At 45.5% G+C, this 26,532-nt stretch overlaps 1 protein-coding gene across 1 annotated transcript; it reads left to right on the top strand.

Moving 5' to 3' along the window:
* The first annotated feature begins 23,404 nt into the window (after nucleotides 1-23,404).
* On the top strand, nucleotides 23,405-26,275 carry LOC126522167 (uncharacterized). Its single transcript, XM_050170909.2, has 2 exons — nucleotides 23,405-23,691; nucleotides 25,013-26,275. The coding sequence occupies exons 1-2, from the start codon at nucleotides 23,489-23,491 to the stop codon at nucleotides 25,185-25,187; spliced, it is 378 nt and encodes a 125-aa protein (XP_050026866.1). The 5' UTR covers nucleotides 23,405-23,488; the 3' UTR covers nucleotides 25,188-26,275.
* Nucleotides 26,276-26,532: the final 257 nt, after the last annotated feature.

Raw genomic sequence — 26,532 nt, 5'->3', positions numbered from 1 at the left:
GAAACTGGCAAGTTTTCTGTTAAACGTCACTTCCTAGACCAAGAAAGTTTACGTATATATACGATGATTACGCCAAGAACTCCGTGGTGGTTGACGTTGGGTGTAACGGATGCTGTCGATGGCTATAGTATACAGGCTTATTGCCTGGCAAGTTTACTTCGGGCTATACAGGCTATTTCCTGGCGGGATAGCACAATTCTGGTCCATGAGTCGGTCTATACACGAAGAAGCGGACCTTACTTGTAGAAAAAACTGAAATCCAAAACCGACTAATTAATCGAAATTTATTAATTAGGATAGCGAGACGGCTGGTTTCAGACCCTGCTCCCTTTGAACTCAGGTTGACGGAAAAACGGTTATTGCATACAGGCTGATCATTTTTACGTTCTGCAGAATTCCTGAAAATTGTCTGTTGCACATAGCATAATTCTAGTCCTTGAGCAGGGTTATTCAGAGAGGTCGACATTGCTTGCACGAGACATCAAAACATATATTAAACTACTTCAAAACTTTCACTAATTAAGATCATAATAATTACTTTGCTGGACATATTGCTGTTTATGAACTCTGGCCGGTGAGTTTGTATAGTGTATCCATTTGAAATGAATTTCCATAATGTGGGTATGCGAAGTCTAAAGATGTGGACTGATCCCTAAGATAGAGCAGCTTGAAAATATAGGATGTTTCCATGAGTATGTAAAATGTGGCCTGATTTCGAAAGCTCCTATATTGCTGTTCGAGGTAGGACGCTTTATTTATGTATAAAAATACCGGGATAGCGCTAGTGACTTTTATAATGTGTTCTTGATGGACAAAACGAAACACTAACATGAGCGATGATGCCATTTTCTTTGACGATGGTTGCCTTGACGATCTTATATTTATTATGCGAGAATTCTGCACAACGAAAAATTGAAAGCAAACCGTTGCTTGTATTGTCACATTTGAATACGGTGAAACGACTTTGGAAATTCGGAGATATTGCTCTTTTGAAAGCAGAGTGCAAGACGGCGACAAATCCACCCACTGCTGCAACGTGAGCCAAAAATATAAATGGCAATCCTAAAAGACACGCCGGGATTCGGATATTCTTCATGCATAGGAATACCGTCATTTGTGGGGCATTTTTTTTTCTGCAGTACCGATTTCGCTTTGCCGATCATTGTTTCATTTCTGTTCCTTCTATCTGCCCACCTATACGAGTTCACTACCTGCATTTTGAGCCCCTGAAAGGAAAAAAAAAGTTGGGTCATAGAAATAATACTGACTACAAATACAAGTATAACAACGAAGCGAGAATTTATAGGACCCACTACTAGCGAACGTTTGAACAGGAGAAAATGTTAGGGAGATTCAAAGTTCAGCTTGACAAACTAGCTCTGATTTTCCTATAAGAAATACATTTCAAGCACATATATGATTCAAAACATTGCCACTGAAGAAATATCACTGAAGCTTGCGCCAACCAATAAATTTGAGGGCAAAATCATGCGAACCTGAACGAATAATATTGCCGAATAAACGTCCTAAAGTGAATTTCTGCCACTTCTTCGTCAGTGATGAAATTCAAATTTCATAGTTCGTTCTATTTTCGTTCTATTGCTGGCGCTCGGATACTGCCGTTTGTATCACAAAGAGTTTCGCGAGAAGTTTGACGGAAATCGCACGACTACATGAAGCTTACATGCAGTCTGAGCGATATAAGACAGATGACGCATGCTCTTGTGTGATTTTGTCGAGGGCCCCACGGCTTTCGCAGGAGTTTCCTGCTCGTCCCTTACTGCAGGTGGGTAACAATGCACGACAGTAAAGCACCCACATCGGAGCAGTTCGAAACGTTCACAGCGTGGCGCAGTAGGCACATTCGGTCCATAACACAGACGCTCATCCAAGTGGTCAGCTACAGTTCAGGTCGTCGCTATCCATCTGGAGGTTACGAATCACGAGCAGCGAGGGTAGACATGACGGAGCATGGGCCCTCGGATTGTAGTCCCATAGCACCAACCGAGCATGCTGTTTTCAAGACCAGCTCGTCGGGGTCGGGGAAGCGCACAAGTCGGGGGTTATCAACGACGAACTGCCGGAACATCGAGCAGTTCACCTCATCGCACAGTATCGCAACGCGAAGCGTGTCACGGGCGGGCAGCAGTAGCGCGTTCAGGCAGGCCACCAAAGTGCGCACGCACAACTCGAAGCTGTTGAGTCTTAAAAACGCGCCGGCTTCCACTGGGACGTCCCCCGCTGAAGCCACGCAGTTGCGGTAACTGCGCACGTTCGGGCTCAGTCTCGCGATCGGCGACAGCCCATTGCCAGACTGAGCTCGAGTGGCGGCCACCGTATCAGCAGGCGCTGCAGTTCAAAGTTCACGACGGCAGTGCGGTGAATATCGCAGAAGGACATGTGGAAGTTCCTAAAGTTGTGGAATGCCGAGATGCGCGCCATCCTTTCCTCGTATTATCTGACTATATGCGAAAAATGTACGTGCCATTCATGCTCAGCGAGGTGAAGGACACATATAATCTGTTTACGCATATATTTTAATGAAAACTGGAAATGCTACTAGAGGGACTTATTACAGCCGAAAATGGCTATCTCCTTTTTATGTACACAAACTGATTACCCTAAGAACGTCCGGCTAAGATCCCTGGAGCAACACAAGGTAGTACAATATCGTATATATAAATACATAATATTCCCAAGCTGGCGCCAGCTTTACTGTACGGCTACAATGTTTCACAACTCCATTGTATTGCTAAGTACTGCAAGAAAGCAGCATACATAAGCTACTTGTATCCAGGCTTCCGTCCAAAGTAGGGAAGAAAAATTACTAGATAAATACCAGCGCAAAGATATTAGAGCTGTAGATCCACCCAAAGAAACTAGTGTAACCCTTGCAGCACGTAGCTCCACCGATAGTCCTACAGGCGAGCATCCAGAACACTGCAGCAATGTAGTAGACATATCCTAGAGTCTAAGCCCCAAGAAAGTTGATCTCCTGAAACGTGGTCTAACGTTCTGTCCGACGAACAACGCAGTAAAGGAATACGAACTCCACAAAGATATAACAGAGTTTTCAAGACGCATGCGCATCAAGGAGTTCATTTTCGATAGACCAAATGCAGGAAAACAAGATAGAGAATCTCTTAGACCACCTAGTACGTGGACACCGGAAAGCGTACAGTGCCCAGACCTGGATTTATGCATAAAGCTGATACCAAAGGAAATTCTAGAGCCAGCGCGGCATTGCCGGAAACGCAACAATTTGCTCCCGTTCAACACCAAATCCTTATGGAACTTGCGAAAAAGAATGATATTGTAATAAAACCAGCAGACAAAGGCGGCAGTATTGTAATTTGGCATATGGAAAAGTACAAGAATGAGGCCTCTTAACAACTAAACAACCACACCCATTACAGAAAACTCGAATCTAACCCAACTTCAGATTACAGCAATACTGTGATAAACAAAGTAGCGGAGCTCCTTTCCAGAGAACTAATCACGCAATCTGAATATAGCTTCATGATGGCCAAGAACAAAAAAGCAGGCCGCTTTTATCTTCTTCCTAAAATACATAAAGTTCCGATCGAAGAAATATTAACAGCAGAAATGTCAGGTCGGCCTATTGTGTCTAATAACAACACACTTACTGAGACACTATCTAAATTCTTAAATCACCACCTGTGAAACATCCCCACCACCCTCCTAACTTTCGTTGAAGACACCCCGCACTTCCTTCGGATTACCGACGGCATCAACGCCAACCAAGTCCTTTCCGAGCGCTATTCTAGTCATTTTGGATGTTTCTGCCCTTTACACCAACATTTCCATGAGTGAAAGAATTGAAGCCGTTCCTAAATCTGCAATCAATCCCCAAGTGCACGCTTCTGAAGTTTACTTATCGCTCCTTAGGTTAGTCCTCACGCTCAACTATATCGAATTCGATTCTATTCACTACCTGCAAACTTTCGGTACTAGCATGGCTACGCCATTCGCTCCCATCTATGCGAACATTTTCATGGGACAGCTTGAAGCAAACCTTTTGGAATCCTACCCTTTTAAACCCCACACCCATCTTCGTTACATTGACGACATACTTATATGGGAACACGGCACAAGCGCCTTAACCGACTTAATTAGCCATTTCAATCACTTTCACCCGAGTATGAAATTTACTGCTCACCACTCTCCTAGTCAGATCAACTTCCTGGACACGACGGTCTACATAGAAAACGGAAAACTGAGAGCGACATTTTACCGGAAGCTTACGGATAGCCAGCAATATTTAGACTACAACAGTCATCACCTGCGACACTGCAAGCAAAGAATTTTTGTCGGACAAGCGAAACGAATAAGAAGAATCTGCAGCGAAGACCACGATTACATCCACCACCTAAATGACCTTAAAACGCTAGCAGAAAGGAACTATCCGCAAGTTGCTCTCAATAAAGCTTATGATGCCGCGTCGAGGTTGGAGAGACAGTCGGAACTGGCGAAGAGACATGCCACACCAGAATCTGACAGACCGCCGGCCTTTATAACGAAATATTCTAATGCACTCCCAAACATAAACAACATCCTACGAAAATACCACCCAATATTATCAACTAACGAGCGTCTGAGGAGAGCGTTCCCGGATGTAGCTAGGGTTACCTATCGCCGCAACAGGAACCTTAAAGACATTTTAGTGGACGCAAAAGTCAGCCAACAGCATTCCCCCGTAATAAAAGCATGTTGTCGCCCCAGGTGCAAAACCTGTAAGCACCTTCAAAGTGACATTAAAATTAAAAGCACTGCAAATAGCTATACACACGAAGTCAAATCTAGCTTCACTTGCACAAGTTCGGATGTGATGTATACGCTTGAATGTTCCTTCTGTAAGAAACAATATATCGGTGAAACAGGACAACCAATGAACGTCAGATTAAACGGACATCGCGCGGACACAGCTAAAAAGCTCCCCAAAGCCGTCGCCAAGCATTTCAACCAACCAGGTCATAACTTTGATGAACTTAAACTCTGCATCTTACAAATTTTCATTCTGAACGAGAAAGAAAATACAGAGAATCATACCTTATCCATAAGTTGAAGACATTGCAACCAACAGGCATATACGTTTCAAAGGGAGCTTAAGAATCTATTCGCCATGCTCAATTTCAAGCTATAGACAACAAGACTTATACCCCTGTCACACGGGAAGATTTAATGTCATTCGAATCGAATGGCATTCGCATATAATCCTACTAATCGGGATTTACACGGGAAAATTAAATGCCATTCGAATTGGACGACATTTGCCATCAAATGAGTTAGGGGAACTCATTCGCATTCGATTTCGAACCCAATGTATAGTATTGACCCCAGATAGACAACAGCGACACGCTACGCGAAAAAAATAATGCGTGCATCATCAAAGTCAGAAGATATTTTTTTTACTTATAAAAAGGAATAATTATTTTTGCCGCGATGATATTTTAACCACGGGCTGTGCCCAAGCGCTATTACTCGTTGCATCAGAAGTCTGTCGTGGCGGTCGGCCATAATAGATGTGTTTGTTTAGCAACGGCAGCAGTGGTGTTGTGTACTCTCGTGGTGGTTCGTCGGTGTTTGACGTGTGGTGCAATGGCTACAGCTGCAGCGGCTGCGGACCCCCCAAAAAATTTGGTCCAGATTGTCATTGCTATAATTTGCGAATACCATTATATTTTACTGTGTAGCCCCGCAAAAGACCGAATTGCATTCGATGCATCGAATGCCATTCTAGTCGAATGACAATAAATATTCCCGTGTGACAGGGGTATTAGTTTTGTTTCTTAGCGTTTTTTCCTTTTTTCATGTTTTTTTCTTTTCCTTCTTTTTTTTTCCAGCCGGTGTGTCAGACACCGTTGACACACCGGCTAACACGCGGGCGTTGACACGTGCTTGACATTTGGCCGGGTCACTGGCCTTGTGCACACCGCTCCTTTATTCTCAATTCGACACGCTGACACACCTTCGCTCGTTGTCGCACCCATCCGCCTTACACCGTCTCCCCTTTAGAAGAACCCCACCTATATATACTGTGGCGAGGAAAGCATATGTCGCCTTGAAGAAGACAAGTCCACTTGTCGAAACGTTGGCTCCTGCTTTCACCTTGGTCTCGTTTTGCTCATCGTCTTGTATCCATGCTGTGGCAGCAGTGTGTTCATGACCCCCAAAACATTCCCATCATGCATTTTTGACCGTCAATATCGCACAGGAAAAATAAATATTTGTCCCACAGTATTGTATTAATCAAAGGAACACGAACTCCTATTGCTGGATACGTCAGTAGAAAAAATAAAAATGAAGCAAGGTTCTGTTGCTGCCCGTCTAGAAATTTTACACTGGGGCAATCTATGACAAGATAGAGGCCGTAGCTCTTTAGATAATGCTGACTATATCCAGAAGTTCACGTGATCAGCCATAATCTTCAAGGGGTGAGGTGGATGAATACTCCAAGCATGATTTGCCTGAAAGCATCACTAGCCATCGTGAAAGAACTCAAACAAAGGCTTCACAGTAAAGTTTCAGTGGATTGCCTCCCACATTGGTATCTCTGGAAATGAAAAAGCTGATGCGCTTGCATACGCAGCGCTCTATCATCCTCCCAAAGTCAAGGCTCCAAAGAGTAATCAAGTGCGAAAATCTGACATTCGAAATCACTTTGCGTCGCTTTGGGTTCCACCACATATGCCCTACGTAACCAAGAGATTGCACCGAGAGGAAGCCTCCCTTCTATATCGAATAAGGACAGGATCTGCTAATACACCGGCCTGGTTATTTAAGATGGGGCGAATCAATTCTCCGAACTGTACGGCATGCAAAGAGACAGGAGGCATTGAACACTTTTTGTGGTCCTGCCAGAAATTCCAAGATGAAAGGGACGCTCTCTTGAAGAATCTGCAAAAAAAAAAAAGACCTTCCGCATGCGTGCCCGCAACACCTTATATTTTCCGAGAGATCGGTTATAGCCCGCAAAGAAACTTCACGTCTCCTCATCGAATTCTTAAGAGAGACTTGTTTGATGGATATATGGTGAAACCCTTCAGCGGTATTGTGCGAGACGCTCGGGCGGAGCAATTGCCGGCCTTGATCGCCAGGCTGAACCCGCCTGTTGCTACAATTCACCACAACCACCACCACCAGCATCACGACTTCCCAACCGCGCGAATTCGTTGATCAGAAAGCCGGGAAGACACTGGAGGAACTTTACTTTCAAACAGCATTGAAACTGAAGGTAAAGGACTCCAAGTTTTCAGGAATGCGTCGTGATGCCGGTTGTGCAAACGTCGGCAAGGGTTTCGCCAAGCAAAGAAGACTCTTTCGTTGGCAGACGAGATGCCCCGTCCTCAGCAGCAGAGCGTAGAGCGAGGGCAGCAACTCGTGGAGAACCGTCTTGCCGTCTTCCAATGTCCAGCAAAAAAAAAAAAAAAAACTAGGAAATAGTGAAACCTCATTCATCGGATAAGGCAAGCTCAAACCAAAGGCTTGAATCAAGTTCAACGAGCGAGTATGTGACGACAATTCATGTCAAGAGCCCGGGGAGTGCATCAGGAACATGGGTCTATTTCTGACCCGACTAGCGCGCTCCATTTCGCTGGCACAATACGTATAGATATGGAACCAGTGGAAATCGAGCTTCCTGGCAGCTTTCAAGGAAAACCCAATTGAAAGGCGCGACCACGCGATTTTCTATAGATATTAACACGCATACTTCTTTACCTTTCTTCGGTTACCGCTTTTCCCCAGCGAAGAAATGTTAAATGATATGAGTCAGCGCAAGACGCGCCTGAATTATCTGGAACTTACTGGAATGTTATAGTGTTATATCTGTTGTGTATGTTGTAGCCGAACCTTGTATAATCAGATTGCACACGCGACACGAATTGTGTAGTAGTTTCTGGAAGCAACATGGGCACCAGCGATTACTCTGGAACGTTCGACTTGTCATGTACAAAAGCTGACGCGCTTGACCCGCAGAGGAGATTTCGACGATCGCCGACTGTATTCGCCGCTATCGTTGTGCTTCGAGTGTAACTTGATTTTGTGGGCACAAGCTTGCCCAATAATAAGTTAGTTTCTTCGTTCACAGTTTTGCTACTGTGTTCTTCACTGTCACCACTACATGGCATCTGGTGAAGGCGCTTGTCCTCTCATGTACCCAACGCCTCCGCAAAGCCGTGATCCCACCCCGAACCGCGAAGACAATACCAGCGTCACCAAGCAGAAGCGAGCTAGCTGCAGGCTGCAAGGAGTGCTACCGTACAACAGACATCTTCGCGAGAAGACCGCATGAATCAAGGCCTAGTTAAAAGATACAATGTCAGCCCAAGTGCCTCCCATCGTGCTGAAACCGCCCAGAGAGCTAACGATCTTCTGCGAAACGCCGTTCGAAGACATGAAAAGCTCGCTGGAAACATACGATAGCGTCGCTGCGTTCAAGAACTGGAAATTTGACGAGAAGCTGCGCCATGTCTACTTTTCCTTGGAGGACGCCCGCTCAAATGTGGTTTGAGAATCGAGATTCAACTTTGAAGAGATGGGACCTACTTTGCAGGACCTTCTTGAACATATTCACGAGCATCGTGCGAAAATAAAGGGCCGGAGCTCTGCTAGAATCCGGAGTGCAACTATCCAATGAGAACATCGCCATTTTCACGGAGGAGATGAATTGCCTGCTTAGACACGCCGACCACGGCGTGCCAGAAGAGAACAAAGTTCACTTCTTGACTGGCGGTGTCAAGCAAGAGCTCTTCGCCGGATTGATACGCCACCCGCCTATGACAGTTGCTCAAATTCCTTCCCGGGCCATAGCCATTCAGGAGACGTTCGATATGCGGACCAGTCAATATGCATAGCCGGCCACATCTACAGCTGATGCTCATACCATCAGATGACATTATGAGGATTCAGCTTACACTCCGTGCCGGTGACAGAGTAAAGAGACACTCCTGCGCTTTAACTCTCATTTGTACGAACGTCGGTTTATCGAATATTTCAGATAACGAACTTTTTAAATATCCCCGGCTGTTTTCTTATAGATTCTATGCAAAAATGTTTGACTTAAACGAATTTCGGAACAGTCAATATTTCAGTTTAACGAACTCGCTCAGAGGACCAAGGCTTATTTTTACGATCAGAACCGATGCCCGCCCTCATGAAACCGCCGCTCCAGCGGCAATGTAACGCCGCTGGCGCTACAGCGCCCCTGAAGAGGCGAGGAAGCCGAAGAAGAGATGAAGAAGAGGCGAAGAACACGAAGAAGAGATGAAGAAGAGGCAACTGCCGAGCCAGTTTCAAGCCCTATAACTCTAGCTGAGGTTGTATGGTACATTGGAAAGCAGAGAATTTGTGTCTCAACAGCAAGCTGTGCCAGAAGAAGCGTACAACAACATTGACTCTTTGGACAGTTTTCTTCCTGTGCTTTAAGAGTACAAGTGCAAAAGAAGATTACAGATTTTTTTTCTAAGTGAGAAAGGCAGCATTATAACTGTTATGAACCTTGTATTTGTTGATATGTACAATTCCATTTCACACGTTTCTAGCACTATGGGTGTCATGTCTTTTGCTCCACGAATTGCACTTCAAACTTTTGACTCTGTATGCCATGTCTTATGTTGGTCTAGTGAATATTCAGTTTAGTGAACTTTCAGTTAAGTGAACTATTTCCTTCGGTCCCTTGAAGTTCACTCAAGTGAGAATTCACTGTATTATAAATTTATGCCTTCGTAATAGCCTGAACAAACGATACCTGCAAGCCATGGCTGATAGCTAGGCCGCACAGGACGGTCACCTTTCTTGTGCTGGATAGCCAATGCACTTAATTTCTGCCATAGCAGAACAGCTTCTTAAGAGCACCAAGCATAATGAGCACGCTCTGTTACGGTTCCAGCCTAATGAAGGATGCCGTTTCGCAGTGCTCCCGTATGCCCATGATGTCTCCAAGCGGCCCATGAAGACTGGGAAGCGTGCAGGGATCACTGTGGTTTCCTCAGCTCCGAAAAAGCTGGCAAAGCTCTGTAAACGTGTCGGTGTACCCACGTCGCATCAAAGTTTTGCTCTTTTGGGCACAGAAAACATTTTGTGACATGTGCAACAAATGTGTTTTACCAGATTCCCCTGTTGTACGGCCATGAATATGTTGCACAAACCGGCAGGTGCTTAAATGAGCGCTTGAGGGAGAAAGCACTACAACAACGTTCGCAACACTGTACAAGGCTATTTGGGCAACCATAACCGGGATTGCGGCAGCATGCCCCTCTTTGAAAGTACGGAAGTTTTGGCGAGACACAGCTTACAGCTCACGCGGGAAATAATAGAAGCAGATTTCATCAGAAAACTGGGCAATTTGTGCCTTAGTTCTGTGCCATATTTTGTTTGATTTCGCGGAAATAACTAATAAGTAAAGTTAACTTGGAATTACATTTCTTTGAATTTTGCTCATAATACCTCGCGCCTGTGCGGCAGCGTCACATCACGGATGCGAATACTTTTGTCTTGTATTTTGGCTGTTGTGGCGAAGTCTCTTGGCAACGAAGTCTCTTGAAGCTTGCTAAGTTCCGCCTTTGACATTTTTTTTGTAAGACGATGTAGTCCATTTTATTACCGATAACAAGTTAGCTACGCTTGAGTAGACATCGTCACACTGCATGACGTCATGATCAGATGGTGCAGGCTCTGCAGGGTGGTGTCGCCACCCTTCCTTTGTTCTTGTGTTTTCTCCGGCTTACCAAGCCACTTTTCACGGCAGGAATGCCTTTTTTGCTATTGTAAAAAGGTACTTCCCTAATACATCACCGATAGTCGTCGCTTCACGCCCATTTAAGGTCATGTGAGAATATTCCCTTCGGTAAGATAAATATCTTTATCCATAGATCGTGTTCTGGGTCCTTGTCTGTATATAATATCAACGAAGCGAGCCAGCAACGCTCTCTAAGAACTTTTTTTAACATAGGCCTAAATTAAGGACCTTTTGAGAGGAACGTGTATATAACGGCATCTGATTGTCTACCCCCATGGTCACTCTGCCTACTCCTTTCCTTATAAGCAGAGCAGTAGGCTGGAGAATATTGCTCAAGAGCAGCCTCTCCGAGTTTACACAATACTTTGTCCTGTCTTATCGATATGCAATAAAGTGCTCTAGAAGATGCGTTACACAATTAGAAATTATTTAAAGATTAAGCGTAGGTTCAGCCGTCAAGGGAATGTTGCATGAGGCAATTGACTACCCTGGAGCAGGTATAGTTTGTCGCTCGCATATCATTATGCGCGACAGCAGCTGTGCATATCATGCCTGCTATAGACTGTTCATTCGCTAGACTTCATTTGACTAGGCCTTTCTACAACTGGCTGGACATACAGTACAGTGTGCATGTACGCTTTATACAAAAGCACTATAGACTACAGCGCGGATCCGCTACGCCATACCAGGCTATTTATTCTTCCGTTCTGTATCGTTTGCCCAAATCCTTTATTTAGGCTGGAGTAGCAGGCTAGAGCGCGTCACGTATGTCCTCCCTCTTTGCACACTTCTTCCATTAAAGCTCCTTTCTCTTGCTAGGTTATAGCAGAGATTTAGTAGCATTGTACACCTAACACGCTGTCCCTTTTAGTTTCCGACCTCTGCAATGTGTCGCGATTTGCTCGCGCACATCTCAGACACCTTCATTACTCTAATATCAAGGTTAAAATGAAACCGCCAACCCAAACTATGCCTAATGTCATAAAGTAAAATGTCATTTTCACCACATCAGGCGCCCTTAGAAGCCCAATCCTCTGCAGCCCAAAGCCACTATCAAGAAGACGCCTTGAGAAGATATACCACCATCTATAAAAACATTTAATTATTACTGAGCCTGACAACCGATAGCACACTCTCATATACAAAAAGGAAATCATGAAGCAAACGTACCGTAAAAAAAAACTGTTACTTTCAGAAAGTCAGAAACACCTGCTACACGCTAGAAGGAAATTACTGCTGCGAAATGACAGTCAAGAACATGACAGAGAGCTAAAGTGGTCGTTCAGAGGCATTCACGCCAATTTTGTCATTTAAAGTGGGGCATCACTTTATATGACATTAGGCAAGTCGGACTTTCCTAATGAGCGATTCCAGAGAACTTACTTCATTGCGAATCATAGAATCATATTTGAATGCTTTCTAAAAAAGTAGCGTGATACTTATGCGTGGCTGTGCTATCGCAAACACCCTATAGCAGCGGAGCTGGAAGAAGTTAAGGCTTCAGAAAAATCCATGCCGTATTTCTCTGTGGGGGTCTCAGTAGGAACGGCGCGCCATTTGAGGTACCCGCCGCAACAGAAACGATTTGTTGAATCGCCATATGCGTCGGTGTCATGGACCAGCTCTGATGCATGCCGACACCACGTACCTGGTAGTTTCTTGAAATCCACCGAAGCGAGCGCGCGGGATTTTATCAGTGATCAATTACGACCCACCACCTGTGTCCCCGCCGCGCTGCTCCTTCTACTCCGCTAGGCTTCACCCAACCTGGCCGCGTCGCTATGCTACGCGATGCTATTATTATACTCTGATTTCACTCTTTCTCAGCTCTTGCTCCTCCAGCTCGGCGAAGCTGCGGACGTCAAGAGAAAGCCAGCGAGGTTCTAGCAGCTCCACTGCAAAAAGGATGTTCCACCTCCTCCCACCATGGTTCTGATTGGCGCTGGCTAACACTACTTGGGCTAGGTCTAGTAAACATGAATAGCCAAGTTCGTGGACCAATTGAGAGCCTTCGCCCTAGCACAGTTGGTAGTGCAACGCACGCGTAATGCGGAAGTTGTGGGTTCGCTTCCCACCGGCGACAAGTTATCTTTTCGTCCACTTTCATTTCCCTTTTCTTCATTATATTCTACATACAAATTTCAAACAAACTTAATTTCCCAGATGCTCTCCTTAGCTTCATTGTCTGTTGACTTTATGTGGTCATGATTTACAAAATTCAGCCCATCGGTTCCCTTTCTTCTTTCGTTTATTCGTTGCGAGGACCTCGAATCTGACAGCCTTGGTGTCATATGATGAAGGTGCATTAGCGACGTGCCTGCTCTCCAAAGGTCACCTGTTACGTGAAGCCATCGGGCTAAAAAAAGGATCTGAGTGGCGGTGGTGAACACTCTTAGGGCTAGACTTGGTAAGCATAAATACCCAAATTAGCGGACGAATTGATAGCCGTCGCTGCAGCACAATTGGTAGATAAACCCACGCATAATGCGGATGTTGTGGGTTCGGCTCGTACCGGCGACAACTTATCTTTTCGTCGACCTTTCATTTCCCTTTTCTTCGACACGATAGCGTGTCGGGGAAGTCCAGCGGCTGCGGCAGTGGCGAGCGACATGTCCAATGCGTCGGCAGTTAAAACAGATCGGCTTGTCGTCCACGGTTCGCCATTTGGAGGGGTTGCGCTGTCCATAAGAGTAAGAAGGGCGCGGTGGGGCCGTGCGTGGAGAGAGAGGTTCCGAGCATGCGGAACGAATGGAGTGCAGGCCGACGCTGGATAACTCTTGACGGACGATGGTCTGGATCAAGGAGATTGTCACCGGAGAATGATCAGGTGACGGAAATGAAGGGGCCGCCGGTTGTGCCGCTTCGTCCTCACGACGAATGATGCGGGTCAAGTTGTCACATCGCGACGGCTGGTGGAAGAGGTCGTCACAGGATGACGTAGCAGCTGTGTTGGGAAGTCGCGTGATATGTTGGGATACCCGGCGGCTTTTAGCATGCTCAAGACGGCGGCACTCCTTGAGGATCGTATCGATGCTGGTGACGTTGGTAAACACCAGTAAATTGAAGGCGTCGTCAGCAATCCCTTTGAGGACGTGATTTACCGTATCGTCCTCAGACATGGTCAGGTCAGCCTTGGCACAAAGGGCCAAGACGTCGAGAATGTAGGACACGTAGGACTCGGTCGACGTCTGTACACGTGTGGCTAGGGCTTTCTTGGCATTGACTTGACGACCGAAGGGATTGCCAAAAAGGTCGCGGAGCTTCTCTTTGAAGAGATCCCAGCTCGAGATCTCCTCTTCGTGAGTCTGGAACCATGCAAGTGGAGCTCCGTCGCGGTGGAAAAGAACGTTCGCGAGCATAATAGTCGAATCCCACCTGTGACTGGTGCTGACAAGTTCGTATAAGCGGAGCCAGTCGTCAACATCAGGACTGCCGACTCCGTTGAAAACACCAGGATCCCGAGGTGGGGAAATGGCGACGTAGGTCGGGGCTGCAGGCGGAGACGGTTGCGTCGATGAAGTGCCGCCAGCAGGAGCCGATGTTGCACTGTCGCCGTTGCGACCGCTGCGAAGCTCCATGACGGGTACGGGGAACGTCCACCTCCACCAAATTAATGTTACGTGTAGCTGACGTACGAGTCTATTTACAATATATTTACAGATAGACAAATAGACAAACGGTGGCAATGATGATGATGATGATGATGAATCCTCAACAAATGATGGCGACGCTATATCAAGCGGTGGCCACGTCGTCTTCCTTCTCCTCAGTGCAGCCACACTGTGGCGGCTGTTCCGTAGCAATATTTTATACGTTCCAGTTTCAACCACAGGTAATTTCATCGATGCTTTCGTCGGCTTCATTGTCTGTTGGCTTTATGAAGTCATGATCAACAAAATCGAGCCCCTCGGTTCCCCTTCTTCTTTCATTCTGCTGCTAATAAAAATCGCTTAATAAAGAAAGTGACAAGTGAACCTTTTGGTTATCTACGCGTGCACATTTGCGGCAGGCTATAAGTATATTTTCACGAAATCCGAAAGGACTGATTCAATGTAGACTACTCGGAATTAGGTTCACCTACTCCTCGACGTGGAGCAGGGTTTACCATCCCTAGGAGGCGAATTTTAACCCATGGATAAGTACATATTAGTAGCATTTGCCAATGTCTTATAAGGGAGTTTCAGCTCAGAGCTAAGTCAAAATTCCCTATAGAAATTCATGTAAAACACAGAAAACCTTTCATAAGACAACCGCTGGATTGATTTGATTGAAATTTGCTGCATTTTTGGAGAAAAGGTATAGTAGCTAAATCAATAAGAATTTTAATTTAAGGCCTCAATTGTCTCACTGAAATTTCCGAATATAAGTATGTTTCTGGTATGCAGCAATGGGTGACTGGTAAAGGCAGACTGAAAGTTAAAGAACACGGTGCTCTACACTATGGTGTCTTTATAGCTACTCAGTTGCTTTGAAAAATCAAACAGATGAATAAAGATGGTGGCTGTCGAATTATGAAAGATCCGACACAGCTTCCCTGATCTGTGGTTAGAAACCAACTGATTGACTGCAAATCAGGTATTTCACCAATATTCTCCTAGAGGCAGCTGGAATCGAAGGAGATGTGAGATTCTGCATGTACCAGAGGAGTCTGCGAACGCGTGTTCGATAATTCAGAAAAAATGTAAAAGAAACCTGAACTAGGTCTTGCTTTTTAAAAATGAATGTAAAATTGTTTTTGAACTCGAGTGAATGGGGTTATTTCTTATTTCCACTCTTCTCTTTTTCATCTCCAGCAACAGTGTTGAACGACCATGAATTGGTGAATTGCGAAGAGGAGTCGCCACCACTGATAAAAGACTGAGATTGAACAATGCAAAGTTTACGAACCCGATGAACGCACCCTTGGAGATTACCTAGTTGTTTGATTGTCACTCACCAAATTCAGCTTTAGAGAATACCAAGACATTGCATAATAAACATCTTTCCCTCGCGTAGCTCATAGTTAAGAGCAACCTCAAATATTGTGCCCTTTCTACGACCCTGGTGTATGCAGGAAATTGAGGCGATTTCCCCTTTATTTCTGGGAATAGAAATTCCATGTTCTCGCGTTCGGGTCATCAAGTGGATCTGCCAATTTAGGTTCGTGGGAACAGCTGTTACTTCACACAATGTGGCAGGACTACCAACATGGAAAGTAGGAATTCCCGTATAGGACGCCTGAAATTTCCGTATTTCTGGCGAAGCTTTCCTCGCTAGCCCAAATATTTATATAATAATAAATATTAGTTGGTTCCATCACCACATTAATTTTTACTTTGAGAAATGTAGTAACACAGCGTTTTATGCCTCATGTAAATTTTGCAAAATTTAGTTGTGCAGGCTAAAACCGTTACCAAAGCAAGTCTGGCAGGCGTAATGTTACCTAGAGATCCAAACTAACAAAAGAAGCCCCATCTTTGGCTTAGATGTAATGCAGCTCATCGGAACATGGTACTACTTCAATAACTTTATTAGCGCTTTTATAGTAGTCAATCTAAACCAAAGGTGTAACACAAGCGCTGTAAGCAAGAGCGTACCATACTGAGCTGCCGGTGCTTCAAGCGGGAGCGGAGAGGGGCAACGCAGCGCACACCGATCTTGCAATTTTTGCGGGAAAAAGTTGTTCGAATGCTCCAGCGTTGCCAGATTATCCCACTAGAAACTACCAAACGCCTGGAGAGAATAACCAAAATGTAGCCGCAGTCGCTCATTTTCGATGTCATCTCGGAAGAAAATATAAATCATTATTAAAAATTCCAGCTACATACGGAGACGGAAATTCGCCTCAAACGGGCAAGATTTCCCTCGTGCCCACTTAGATCTAATAATTACCTTAATCTAGAAAATTTTCTTCTATTTGGCAGCCTTCGCCTCTGGTCTAATGCGACTCGTGGCTGCGCTTTCTTGTGATAACAACTAGTTGTCTGCAAGACCAAAGAGAGACTTAGCTGTTCACGACTGATTGCAATACCTTATTTGGCACGCGGCTCGTATTATTACTTCGCGCTCCTCGGGGAGTTCCTGGCTCGGTCGGTTCAATTTCCTCGTACTAAAGAACGCGATGAGCAAGAGCATTTTTGTGCATCGGAAGATTAAAGGCGCTGACAGCAATCGTGGATCATCCGGCCTTCAGCAGTATGGCGAAACCTGCTGCAACAGGTAAGAGGGTGTGAATTACCCGAGTTCTGTTGACATAACTACGAAACCGATTCCTGGGACCTGGCTGTCAGCTTATGGAAATACCGGAGGGGCTAGCTCGTTAGGTTAGCGTATGGTTCGTAATACTCTCATTTAAGCACTCGCAGACGGGCTGTGGTCTGCCACGGGAATTGAAGTAAAGCAGTCGATCATCTTGATCTGATAACCACCTGTTTCAATCAGCTTTTAGTGCGTGTTACGAAGACGTCGCAATGCTGACCGTGTGCACTGTACCCGTACCGCAGCGCTTGCGAGTTAACTCAGTGCTTACGAACGCCTTATGCAGCAAAAAGTGACGTCAATGTAATTGTGCTCGCAATGTTGTATTCTATGTACAAGAATTGCAGCGATGTTTTGAGCCCTATTTTTGATGAAGGCTATGCCTACATGGTTAATAGAGTGGCTGCGTTCTCAGCGTCGTCTACTTATTGCGTAAATTGTGAAAAACGACATCTTCACCTAATAAACAATGTTTTCGGGTTTAAGGACACCGTTTGAACGCGTAGCTAATCTGACATCAAATTTTCATTCTGACACAGCGGAACCCGTACATAAATAATATTGGGGGAGCAAAATATTTAGCACTACTTCGTAGAAGGAAAGGATGAGTGCGAAAGGTGTCAGTGCTTCTCTTACAGGGCAAAGCTGACAGAACATGATTATAAAAATATATATTATACTACTAACGGCGAAACAACACACACATCAATATGCAGCAACAAATATGAAGCATACAATAAACTTGCATCTAATTTCAGGAAATTTAACGTTCAATTGAGGACAGAGACACTTTTATTGATAGGAAAAGGAGAGAGGTGAACCTCAGCTGGTACGCTTTAATCTGCTATTCTGCACTGAAGAAGTGGGAAGCGGAGGGAAAGTGAACTTCACCAATACTTCTTTTTGGTTCGTCTTAAAACATATGGGCAACAGCGCAAACAGATGACCACAAGAAGGGAGACACGTACACACAAACGCTTTGTTTTTCCTTCTTCTGGTCGTCTGCTTGCGCTGTTATCCATATGTTTCAAGGGGTGAAAGTGCTCGGATGGAAGAGGATAAGAGAAGTAGCGAGTGCTTGTGTACGTCAGACGACGGCCCCACTATATAGAGCCTTTCTTCTAGTGCCGTGTCATGCGGGGACTTTAACAGCGCTTTAGTGGTCCGCACTGAAGCTGCAGGGCAGGCCAAGGACTGAGAGTAGCGACCTCCGGTAGCGGTTGCCTCTCAACGCTCGCTTGGGCACTATCCAACGTTCGTCGCTCCAGCACATATGCTGTGCAATCACGTAATTTGTATTCCAGCGTTTCAGCTATCTGACGGTGTTCGCAATCAGGGCTATTCGACAGGCCGATCATGTACGCGTAGCAACAGGTGAAAGCAGCGCCCAGCCGAATCCTGCGTAGCAATGACGCTTTACTGCACGTAACCTACGATGGCAAACGGAATTTACCACCTGGGTTGATCACCTGTAGGTGTCCATGAATGTAGTCAGAGTGGGCTCTGCATGTTTTTGTCAGGTTTTACGTGAGTGCGTTCATCATTGAATTAATGTCAGGCGGCGAGCAGGCCATCCCCACTTTGCCAAAGGAAGAGGATGACGATCTTACCTCGCTGCCAGCGAGTTCACTGGCACTCGTATCACACTGATGAGCCAGCCATTCAAGACGATAAAGTGGTCAACTTGCTAGGTACTGTGATGAAGTTTGGTGATTTCCAGCTCGAGCAGGTAGTATGGTCTTTTCTTTCACAGTCATTTAGCGCCTGAAACGCTGACTTCGCTTCGTGGAACACCATCCATTCATGAGGTGTCTGGGTTTTCATAAAATGGACAGCCTTTCGTATTGCAGCCCATTCCGCAGCCGTAGATGTCGATTTGTGGTCCAGTTGAAATCGGGCCGGGTAATGTCAAGTTGCGGGATAACAAGTGAAGCCGCTGTGGCCGATGATGTGACCGAGCCCTCGCTTTACAATTGTACAGTCCCACTATAGTGTCAGTATACGGCGCAGGCTGAACTATTTCCCGCCAGTGGAAGAACCTTGAGCCTTCTTCGTAACTCCAGGTGTTTGAAGCCTCGCTAATTGCCTCTGTATTGTCCAGGAAGGCGCTTCGGGTATGTTGGTGGCCTGAAACATTGCAGTTGTAGTGCTTGCATGAAATGCCCATGAAAGGTAAATAAGCAAGCACATGCAAGTTCCTCCTACTAAAAAGTCCATTGGTATAACTGAAATTCGCTTAGCTGTCTATAGATTCGGAAAGTGCTGAATTTTGAACCGAAGGACTTGGCTCCCACAATTTCTCCGAGGACACAGTTTGAAACTCGTTGTGTCCGTTCTTGTGGGTAGCGCGCTGGTAATGCATGTTGTTGTGTTTTGTTACCTGTTATCTTGTAATGTCCTTGTGTGCCCAGGAACTTCGACAGACACATTCGTACATAAAATTGTGCGCCTAAGTGCCTAGGTATATCTGTGTACAACACTCAACCTGTTCATGAAACAAGGAGTAGTTGGTAACATATCCGCTCGCGAACATGTCCTTCCTTAGGTGTTAGTAAAATGAATGCGTGTCCGAAAACTGGAAATTGTTCGTTGACGCTTCACTACTTCCTTATTGCAGCGGCGTTTCATTTCCTCGTGTGGGATACAACATTGGTGCTGCGGTTGTTTCAGGCCACGGTTGATATTAGGTAATCCCACTGAAATATTTGTAAATCAAAAACTAACAATCTATATGCGCATAACATTTGCCCTGCACTTCGAGAAATGTGATCTACGTATATTTGATCCATCCTTAAAGGTACAAGAGCTATCAAAAGGTTTTTCCGCTCTCAGGCGACGTTCTTGTGCGATCTTCTTGTTCGGTGTGGAATTCACGAAGACCTACTCTTTCTGCATTGGAATAGGTGAACAACGGAAATTATTGAACACATTCTGTGTGTCTTCCTTCCCGGTGCAACGTCAAGCGTGAACCTCTCCAGAGCGCATTATACCGGTTGGCTTCAAAAGCATTTTCGGAAATGGTCTTTGGACCACGGCCGTGCGCGTCGGTGGCACAGAAGGCACAGAAAACGTTATTGCAGTACCGTAAACGACAGGTCTCCGCGACCGTGTACAGACTCGTTTTGCCCCCTTCAAATCTGCGCGAAACTGTGCTCACGCTCCCCTTTCTCTCTCTCTCAAGTTTCATGCCACTATAACCTTCCCTAAGTGCAGGGTGGCAAACCGGACGTGCATCTGGTTAATCCCCTGCCTTTCCTCTCTTCTGTGTCTCTCGGTCTCTCGAGAACAAGCCCCCTACAGTTGCGTATTGAGTTTAGTTAGAACTGGCACAGCACCTCTTGCATGAATCCTGCGCTATATCCAGCACCTGCGTGGCACGCTACTACAAAGAATTCGAACAATACGTATACTGCAGCGTCAAATCGCCAAAAAAAAACTTTTCTTACTTTAGCAGAATGATCCCTGCAGGGTAAATTGAAAATATTGTCCTAACTATTGTGTGCGAAACAATTTGTTCATTTCTGGGTCGTCCTCGATTACCATTTTGTGCGTAGCTTCAACACCCGCACGAGCGTAGGCTTATAGGTATTGTATGCAGAGCCACGCAGTGTTGATTTATTTAACAAAGTACAACAAAATACAACGGCTCACCGGGCATGTCAGTGTCACTGAGATCTTGGCTATGCCGTCACGCGTACATTGCTTCGCGCAGGTTCGATCGCGGACGCGATGGTCGCAATTCAATGGGGGCTAAATGAAAAAAAAAATACCGTGTAAGCATAGCTGAAGACTGGGCACCGACAAGAAAAATTAGAGTAAGACGTTTTGACCTCCACACGGAAGCGTTGTGCGCAATCACAGCGCTGCATATTGGGCTTGGTATTGAGATTGTAAGCAAGCAATACGCATGTGGGGGACTAAACGCCTTGTTTTTAATTTTTCCGTTTGGCACCTAGTTTTAAACTATTTACCATTCCTCTTCCCCACCAGACAGGTTTGTGTTAAACTCATAATTTCAAGTGCACAATAGGATTATATATTTTTCAAAAGAGCTGTAAATGCAGCGAATGTAATGCGACCTCTTCTCTCACAAGTCAAAGCATCACGAACAGATTGATGTGCTACGTTAACATACTCGCCCTTGTCGTCCAAAAACATCGCCACCGCTAATCGTATTACGTACAGTGATTTGATGCAGCATAGCTGTGTCCGAGTCAAGCATCCTCTATGAATGCGTACGATCGACCACAACGGGAGTCTTTCAAAGTGTACGGAACCTCATTACTTACCAAGAACGGTTGGAGGTGCATTAACAAGATCGCTTCTATTAGTTTACCTACCTAAGGAACCAGAGGTATGGAACGGTTCCATGTGAGGTCTCGTTCGAGATTTGCAAGCTTTGAGTAGGCGGATTAGGCAGCTAGCTGACTTTCTACTTTAAAAAGAACAAATCCTTCAAGTTTTTTTGGCCAACGTTTCCGAGTGACGTGCCTCTAACGCTGACCTGCCCATGCGATGACGGCCTTCTAGATGTAAAACGCGATCCTTCTTGAAGTGCCTGCAGCTTGCCGTAATATTTACGTGCATCAGTCATAGAATGATCACGACATTGCGCCACCACGTCTGCTTCCTTCGGCTGATATAAAGTGGTGAAGACATCGCGCCAGAATAGTGGACTCTACACTGCCATCACAAGTACATATCATAGATTTGTTTAACTTTCTTTTTGCTTCACCTCCGTGATGGTAGCAGATAACATATGTTACTGCGCAAATATTTCGGACCCTTTGTCTGAGCAAGGAGGACCCACGGCCTTTCCAAGTCGCTATACTTGACATTGCAAGGATAGAAGAGTTGCACGTAACCTATTACATGTATGAAGTACTTGTAACCAGTTAAATTTTTGCCGATATTGTAATTTCTTGAATACTTTCGCACTCCGTAGTGCTCACTGTAATTTCAATTACCTTCAGTAACAGATGACATGTAACTCGTTAGATTTTTATGAAACAAGTAATAACCGGCGATGCAGCCCAGAAGTTGTAAAAAAAAAGTCGCCTAAAAGCACTTTTAGGCGACTTTCTTAAGCGGTAAGAGATACTGCTCAATTAATATTCGTCGCGCAGTGCAGTCTATGACTTCTTTGGTGCATATACAAGTTTTTGTTCATTAAACACATATGTTTATATTTGTATAATAGATGCCTGACTCAAATACACCCACTTTTGCGATTGTAAGACGTAAATAGCATTATAGGACCGAATAAAATGCGACACTTCCCTTATTTGCTCCAGTGTGCACATTGAGTGAGTTTTTAGTGCCGCTGTAAATGTCTTAACAAGACAAGAAGGGATGATTACAAACCAAATTTTTCAAAAGCCATTGTTAGTGAAGGTAAAGAACATGTGAAGGGCTACAGAGGACGCATTGAAAGTGGCGGACCAGCACGCTCTATTTTCTATATTTGTGCAGTGTTGATGAAAGTTTGTTGATGAAAGTTTGAAAGAATTGTTTAATGACCCTTCTGGGTAAGTAACTTATGGCAGTAAGTAACTTATGGCAGTAATCAACTGCATTTTTGAAGTAAGTAGTTGTATTTGTAATCAGTTACTTTTTTCTGTAACATGTACAAGTCTGAGAGAAACCGTGCACTCCCTAAATTGAAATCAAGGCAAAGGCTAACTACGTGGTCTGAAACGATATGTTCCACCCTGTTTATCACGATACGCAAGTCTACCTAGGGACCCTCAAGGGCGTTAAAACGAGTTTCCCTAACAACGTGCTCGCATACACTTTAAATAGAATGCCGTATCTGACGCGGCCTACGTTCTCGTTTGTGGTGAGCCCCAATTTTTTCTTACAAACTATTCTTCTCACTCGTGTAAAACAGAGCGAGAAGTACATTAACACTAGCCCATTCTATTTCTTCAGCCAGGCGGTACTATGTTCTCGCACGCGAGAAACTCCCCAACTTCTTCGTGAATAGAAACAAATGGTTTCCTTAAATAACTCCTTAGTTAGGGTAAGTTACCGTCTCATAAACGCTGTGGTTGTGAGTAAAACGTGCGCGCCCAAACGCGAAGTTGCCTTCTTTTTCGAGTCACTCTCATTTTTTCTCCGTCTCTTCCTCTTTATGTTTACCCGCTGTGGAACGCGCGCTCGGTGGCCGTGACAGGTGGAAGCGGGCTGCGGGGAGCAAGCTTTCTTCTCCGGCGGAACGACCCGGTCGTAGCAAGTGTTCCTGCTTCCTCCGCATCATCGTTCGCGACTTGCTGCGCGTTCTTTGTTTTTCCCGCCCGCTCCTGTGGACGTTTCGGCCCACGCTGAACCCCTCCCTGGATGGGCGCGCACGGGGCGTCGCGGTCCAGCGAGCGGTGCGAGGAAGTCGGCCACTGGTCCTGGCGCGGAAGGGCGTCTCCACCGCCTATAAAACGCGCGTCCTCCTTCCCTGGGGACCTTGTGCACGGTCAGGGACACGCACACAAACACACCATGGCCGGGAGAACGGGACCATCGCTGCTGGCATTGCTCGTGGTAGTGCTCTTAGTGGCGCCAAGCTCCGAGAAGAAGCTGCTCAAGCTGGCGCTACTGATGTCCGGAGGCACCACCTTCATCCCCATACCAGTGCCGCTCAACAAGAAGGTGCAGCACACCAAGTTTGTGCCCTACAACATGCCGTACCCAGTGCCCGTGCCGTGAGTTACTACTCTTCTAAACATGGCGTCGGGTAAAGTAGTGTCAGTAGGGACTCTCTTGTAGGGATGCAACCACAGTGTCTGAGAGTGTTAGAGCATGTGCTTGATGCTAGGTGGTGTGAGCAGTAACAGCTTTACGGGGACATCACATCGCCGCGGAAATTCGCTTGGTTGTAGTAGTTTTACGCAATAGTGATTGCTGGGGGCGCTTAGACATTGTTGCTTACCGAGTAAGCAGGCCGGCGTGGTTAATTAACGTCTCTGGCCTATTCAAAACGGCCCAAGTATCGTGTTAGCGAGTCATTCATCCAAATTCTCTAAAGTAACGATTTACTTGCGCTGCTGTGAGAAAGGTGATAATTGCACAGCTCATTTACATGTCGGCCGTCCTGTGTGAGCATGACACGCACTTTTGGGTTTTAATTTGATGTGCCTTGCCCTACGCGGCCCTCTGGTGCTCCGATAGCACTACAGAGAAAATAAAGAGCCCGAGAGACTAGGAAGCGCCCACCTGCTTTAACTATATCCTCTTCACTACCCACAACAAACCTAGGCAAAGAAATTACTAACGCTTTTAAAAGGTTCAGCGCACGCTACTTCAACATCTAACAGAGGAAGATGGTTGCATAAGCGGGTTTGTAAAGCCTAAACACCGTGGTCGCAAATGTGGACACAACACGGTAAAAATTCCCGTGAGCTTCTCGCAGCAATCGTTCCTTTTAATGGCTGCCTCAGCCGAGATATGACGTGCTTCTTTGGAAGCTGGGTAAACTATGGTACAAGCAAGCAAAGCTGCGCAATTCGAATCTCTCAGACATTTGCCCGGAGGATTAATAATTGGCTCACATAAAAGTGGCCACATATGTGGATACTGGTAGCGAATGGTAAAGATGTTACAATGCTCTTGTACATGACGAAACAAAAATTTATTTGGATTGGCGCTTGGCTTACGCCGATTATAGGGATATTGCTTCGGTGGGACATCAGTGAGCCCGGTCATTAAAGGCGGTACTTATTCCGACCACGTGGCATACAATCTCACTTTCTGCCCAGACCAAGAAGTAGATGTTTGATAGTTAAGAACACATATTTAGTGATGATGCAGTGAATACGTCTTGCGCATTTCAGCAGGTGTTATATGCTTAATCAAAAGCCATTTATTCGTTTCACGGACAAACTTGCTTTGGTAGAAAGGAGCGCTAAGAAAAAAAGGAAAAAGAGACGTAATGGCACAGTGACACTTGCAACCAAGCACCAAAGCATGCTCAAGGGTTACATAAACGAATAGTGTGGAAACCAGTTCTCGGTTTCTTCTTTCTAGGGTCCACACGCACGAGCACGTGAGCCACGGCGGCAAACACGCGCATGTCAACTATGAGCCCAAGCACGACCACTCCAGGAGCAAAGTAGTGGTCATAGACGGCGACCGCCACGGTGGAGGGCACTACGGTGGGGGCCACTACGGTGGGGGGCACTACGACGACGGCTACTGGTGACCGCATTGACGAACCCTCTCCGAGAGCCCCCAATGAAACATATCCGGGTTGTGAAGCTTCAGCCCGACCTCGTCGCCATGTGTCTAAGAGCCACTGCGTCGAAGCGTACGAGAGCGTCAACACCTGTCATTTTTTTTCGAACTCGAATGAATTTCAGGCGCCGTATCAAACTCGCAGAGAGGCGAGGATACTCAAGAAACGGCTATCGAAACGGGTATTTTATGGTATTTCACTGTAACAGGGTATATTGAAAGCGTGGAGAGAGATGAAATCTACGACTACAATAGTATGTTACGTGCGTCCCTTAAATGTTGTGCCGGCGACAACATTGTGATAAAGAGCGAAAAGAACCCAATTTGCATATTCTGATGGCTTATGTCTTAGTGGGTGGATCAGTTAGATCCTCCGCCCAACCCCCCCCCGGCCCCCTTTGTTTTTGTTTTACTGAGACGAAAAGGAACAGGGGAATCGTTGTCGATGCTACTGCAGACAACCACACTTTTGCACTTAGAATTATCGCACACGAAATTGTCGCCAAGATGATGAGATTGTGGTCCACCTCTAAAACGTCTGTTGTTGTAATCGTACTCATCAATGTACATTCACTTGTTCTTTGTGGACATCTCTACCATGTACTGTGAGATGCTGATATGATAAATTGTATGATTCCTGATCCTTTAGTAGACAGCCTTTGAATGGAAATCTGAGGTATCGCTGCGCGGCCAAAAGCTATCCACTATAGAGGGTCCCGAAAGAATCGAGAACCAATATCGCGTCAGTGACTGATTTATTTGGTTATATTGAAGATGTTGGTGACTTTTGTCGCCGGCTTTTCCAGAATATTGTGATTTCCTTGCGCCAAGGAGGTTTCAATATAATTTCCTTGGCTTGTGCAAACGACGCCCATGTGGATCATGTGTATGAGTTGGCTGCAGAGACAGGTGGACAGAAATTGTACAAATGCGTCTTCGAATGTTAGCATGTTCCATTCCAGCAATTTTACTTCTCCTTCGCGATTACCTTATGTGGGGAACTGTCTTTGTTTGGAAACTGTAAATAAATATTCATGAATGGTGTTGCTTTCCTTGTATTTGTGTACAGAGCGATCTTTTCAATGTGTACGCGATGAATAGCGGTGAGCAGTGCCCATGAAAGTGCACTGCCAAGCGCTCGTGAAAACTTCCTGCAGGTGCACTGGAGTTAGTGCGTTTGGCTTCATGCCTCTATTTTGCTTCAGATCAGCCTAAGTTAATTAGCATCGTGCTTAAATAGACATAACTTCAGGGGGATGAGAGTATGTTTTACGACACTTACTTGTTGAACCATTCCAGAGCAATATTCCCGA

This window comes from Dermacentor andersoni, chromosome 6 (assembly GCF_023375885.2).
Source record: "Dermacentor andersoni chromosome 6, qqDerAnde1_hic_scaffold, whole genome shotgun sequence".
NCBI lineage: Eukaryota > Metazoa > Arthropoda > Arachnida > Ixodida > Ixodidae > Dermacentor > Dermacentor andersoni.
Note: the sequence above shows the minus strand (reverse complement) of the source record. Positions and strands in the feature narration are given on the sequence as shown.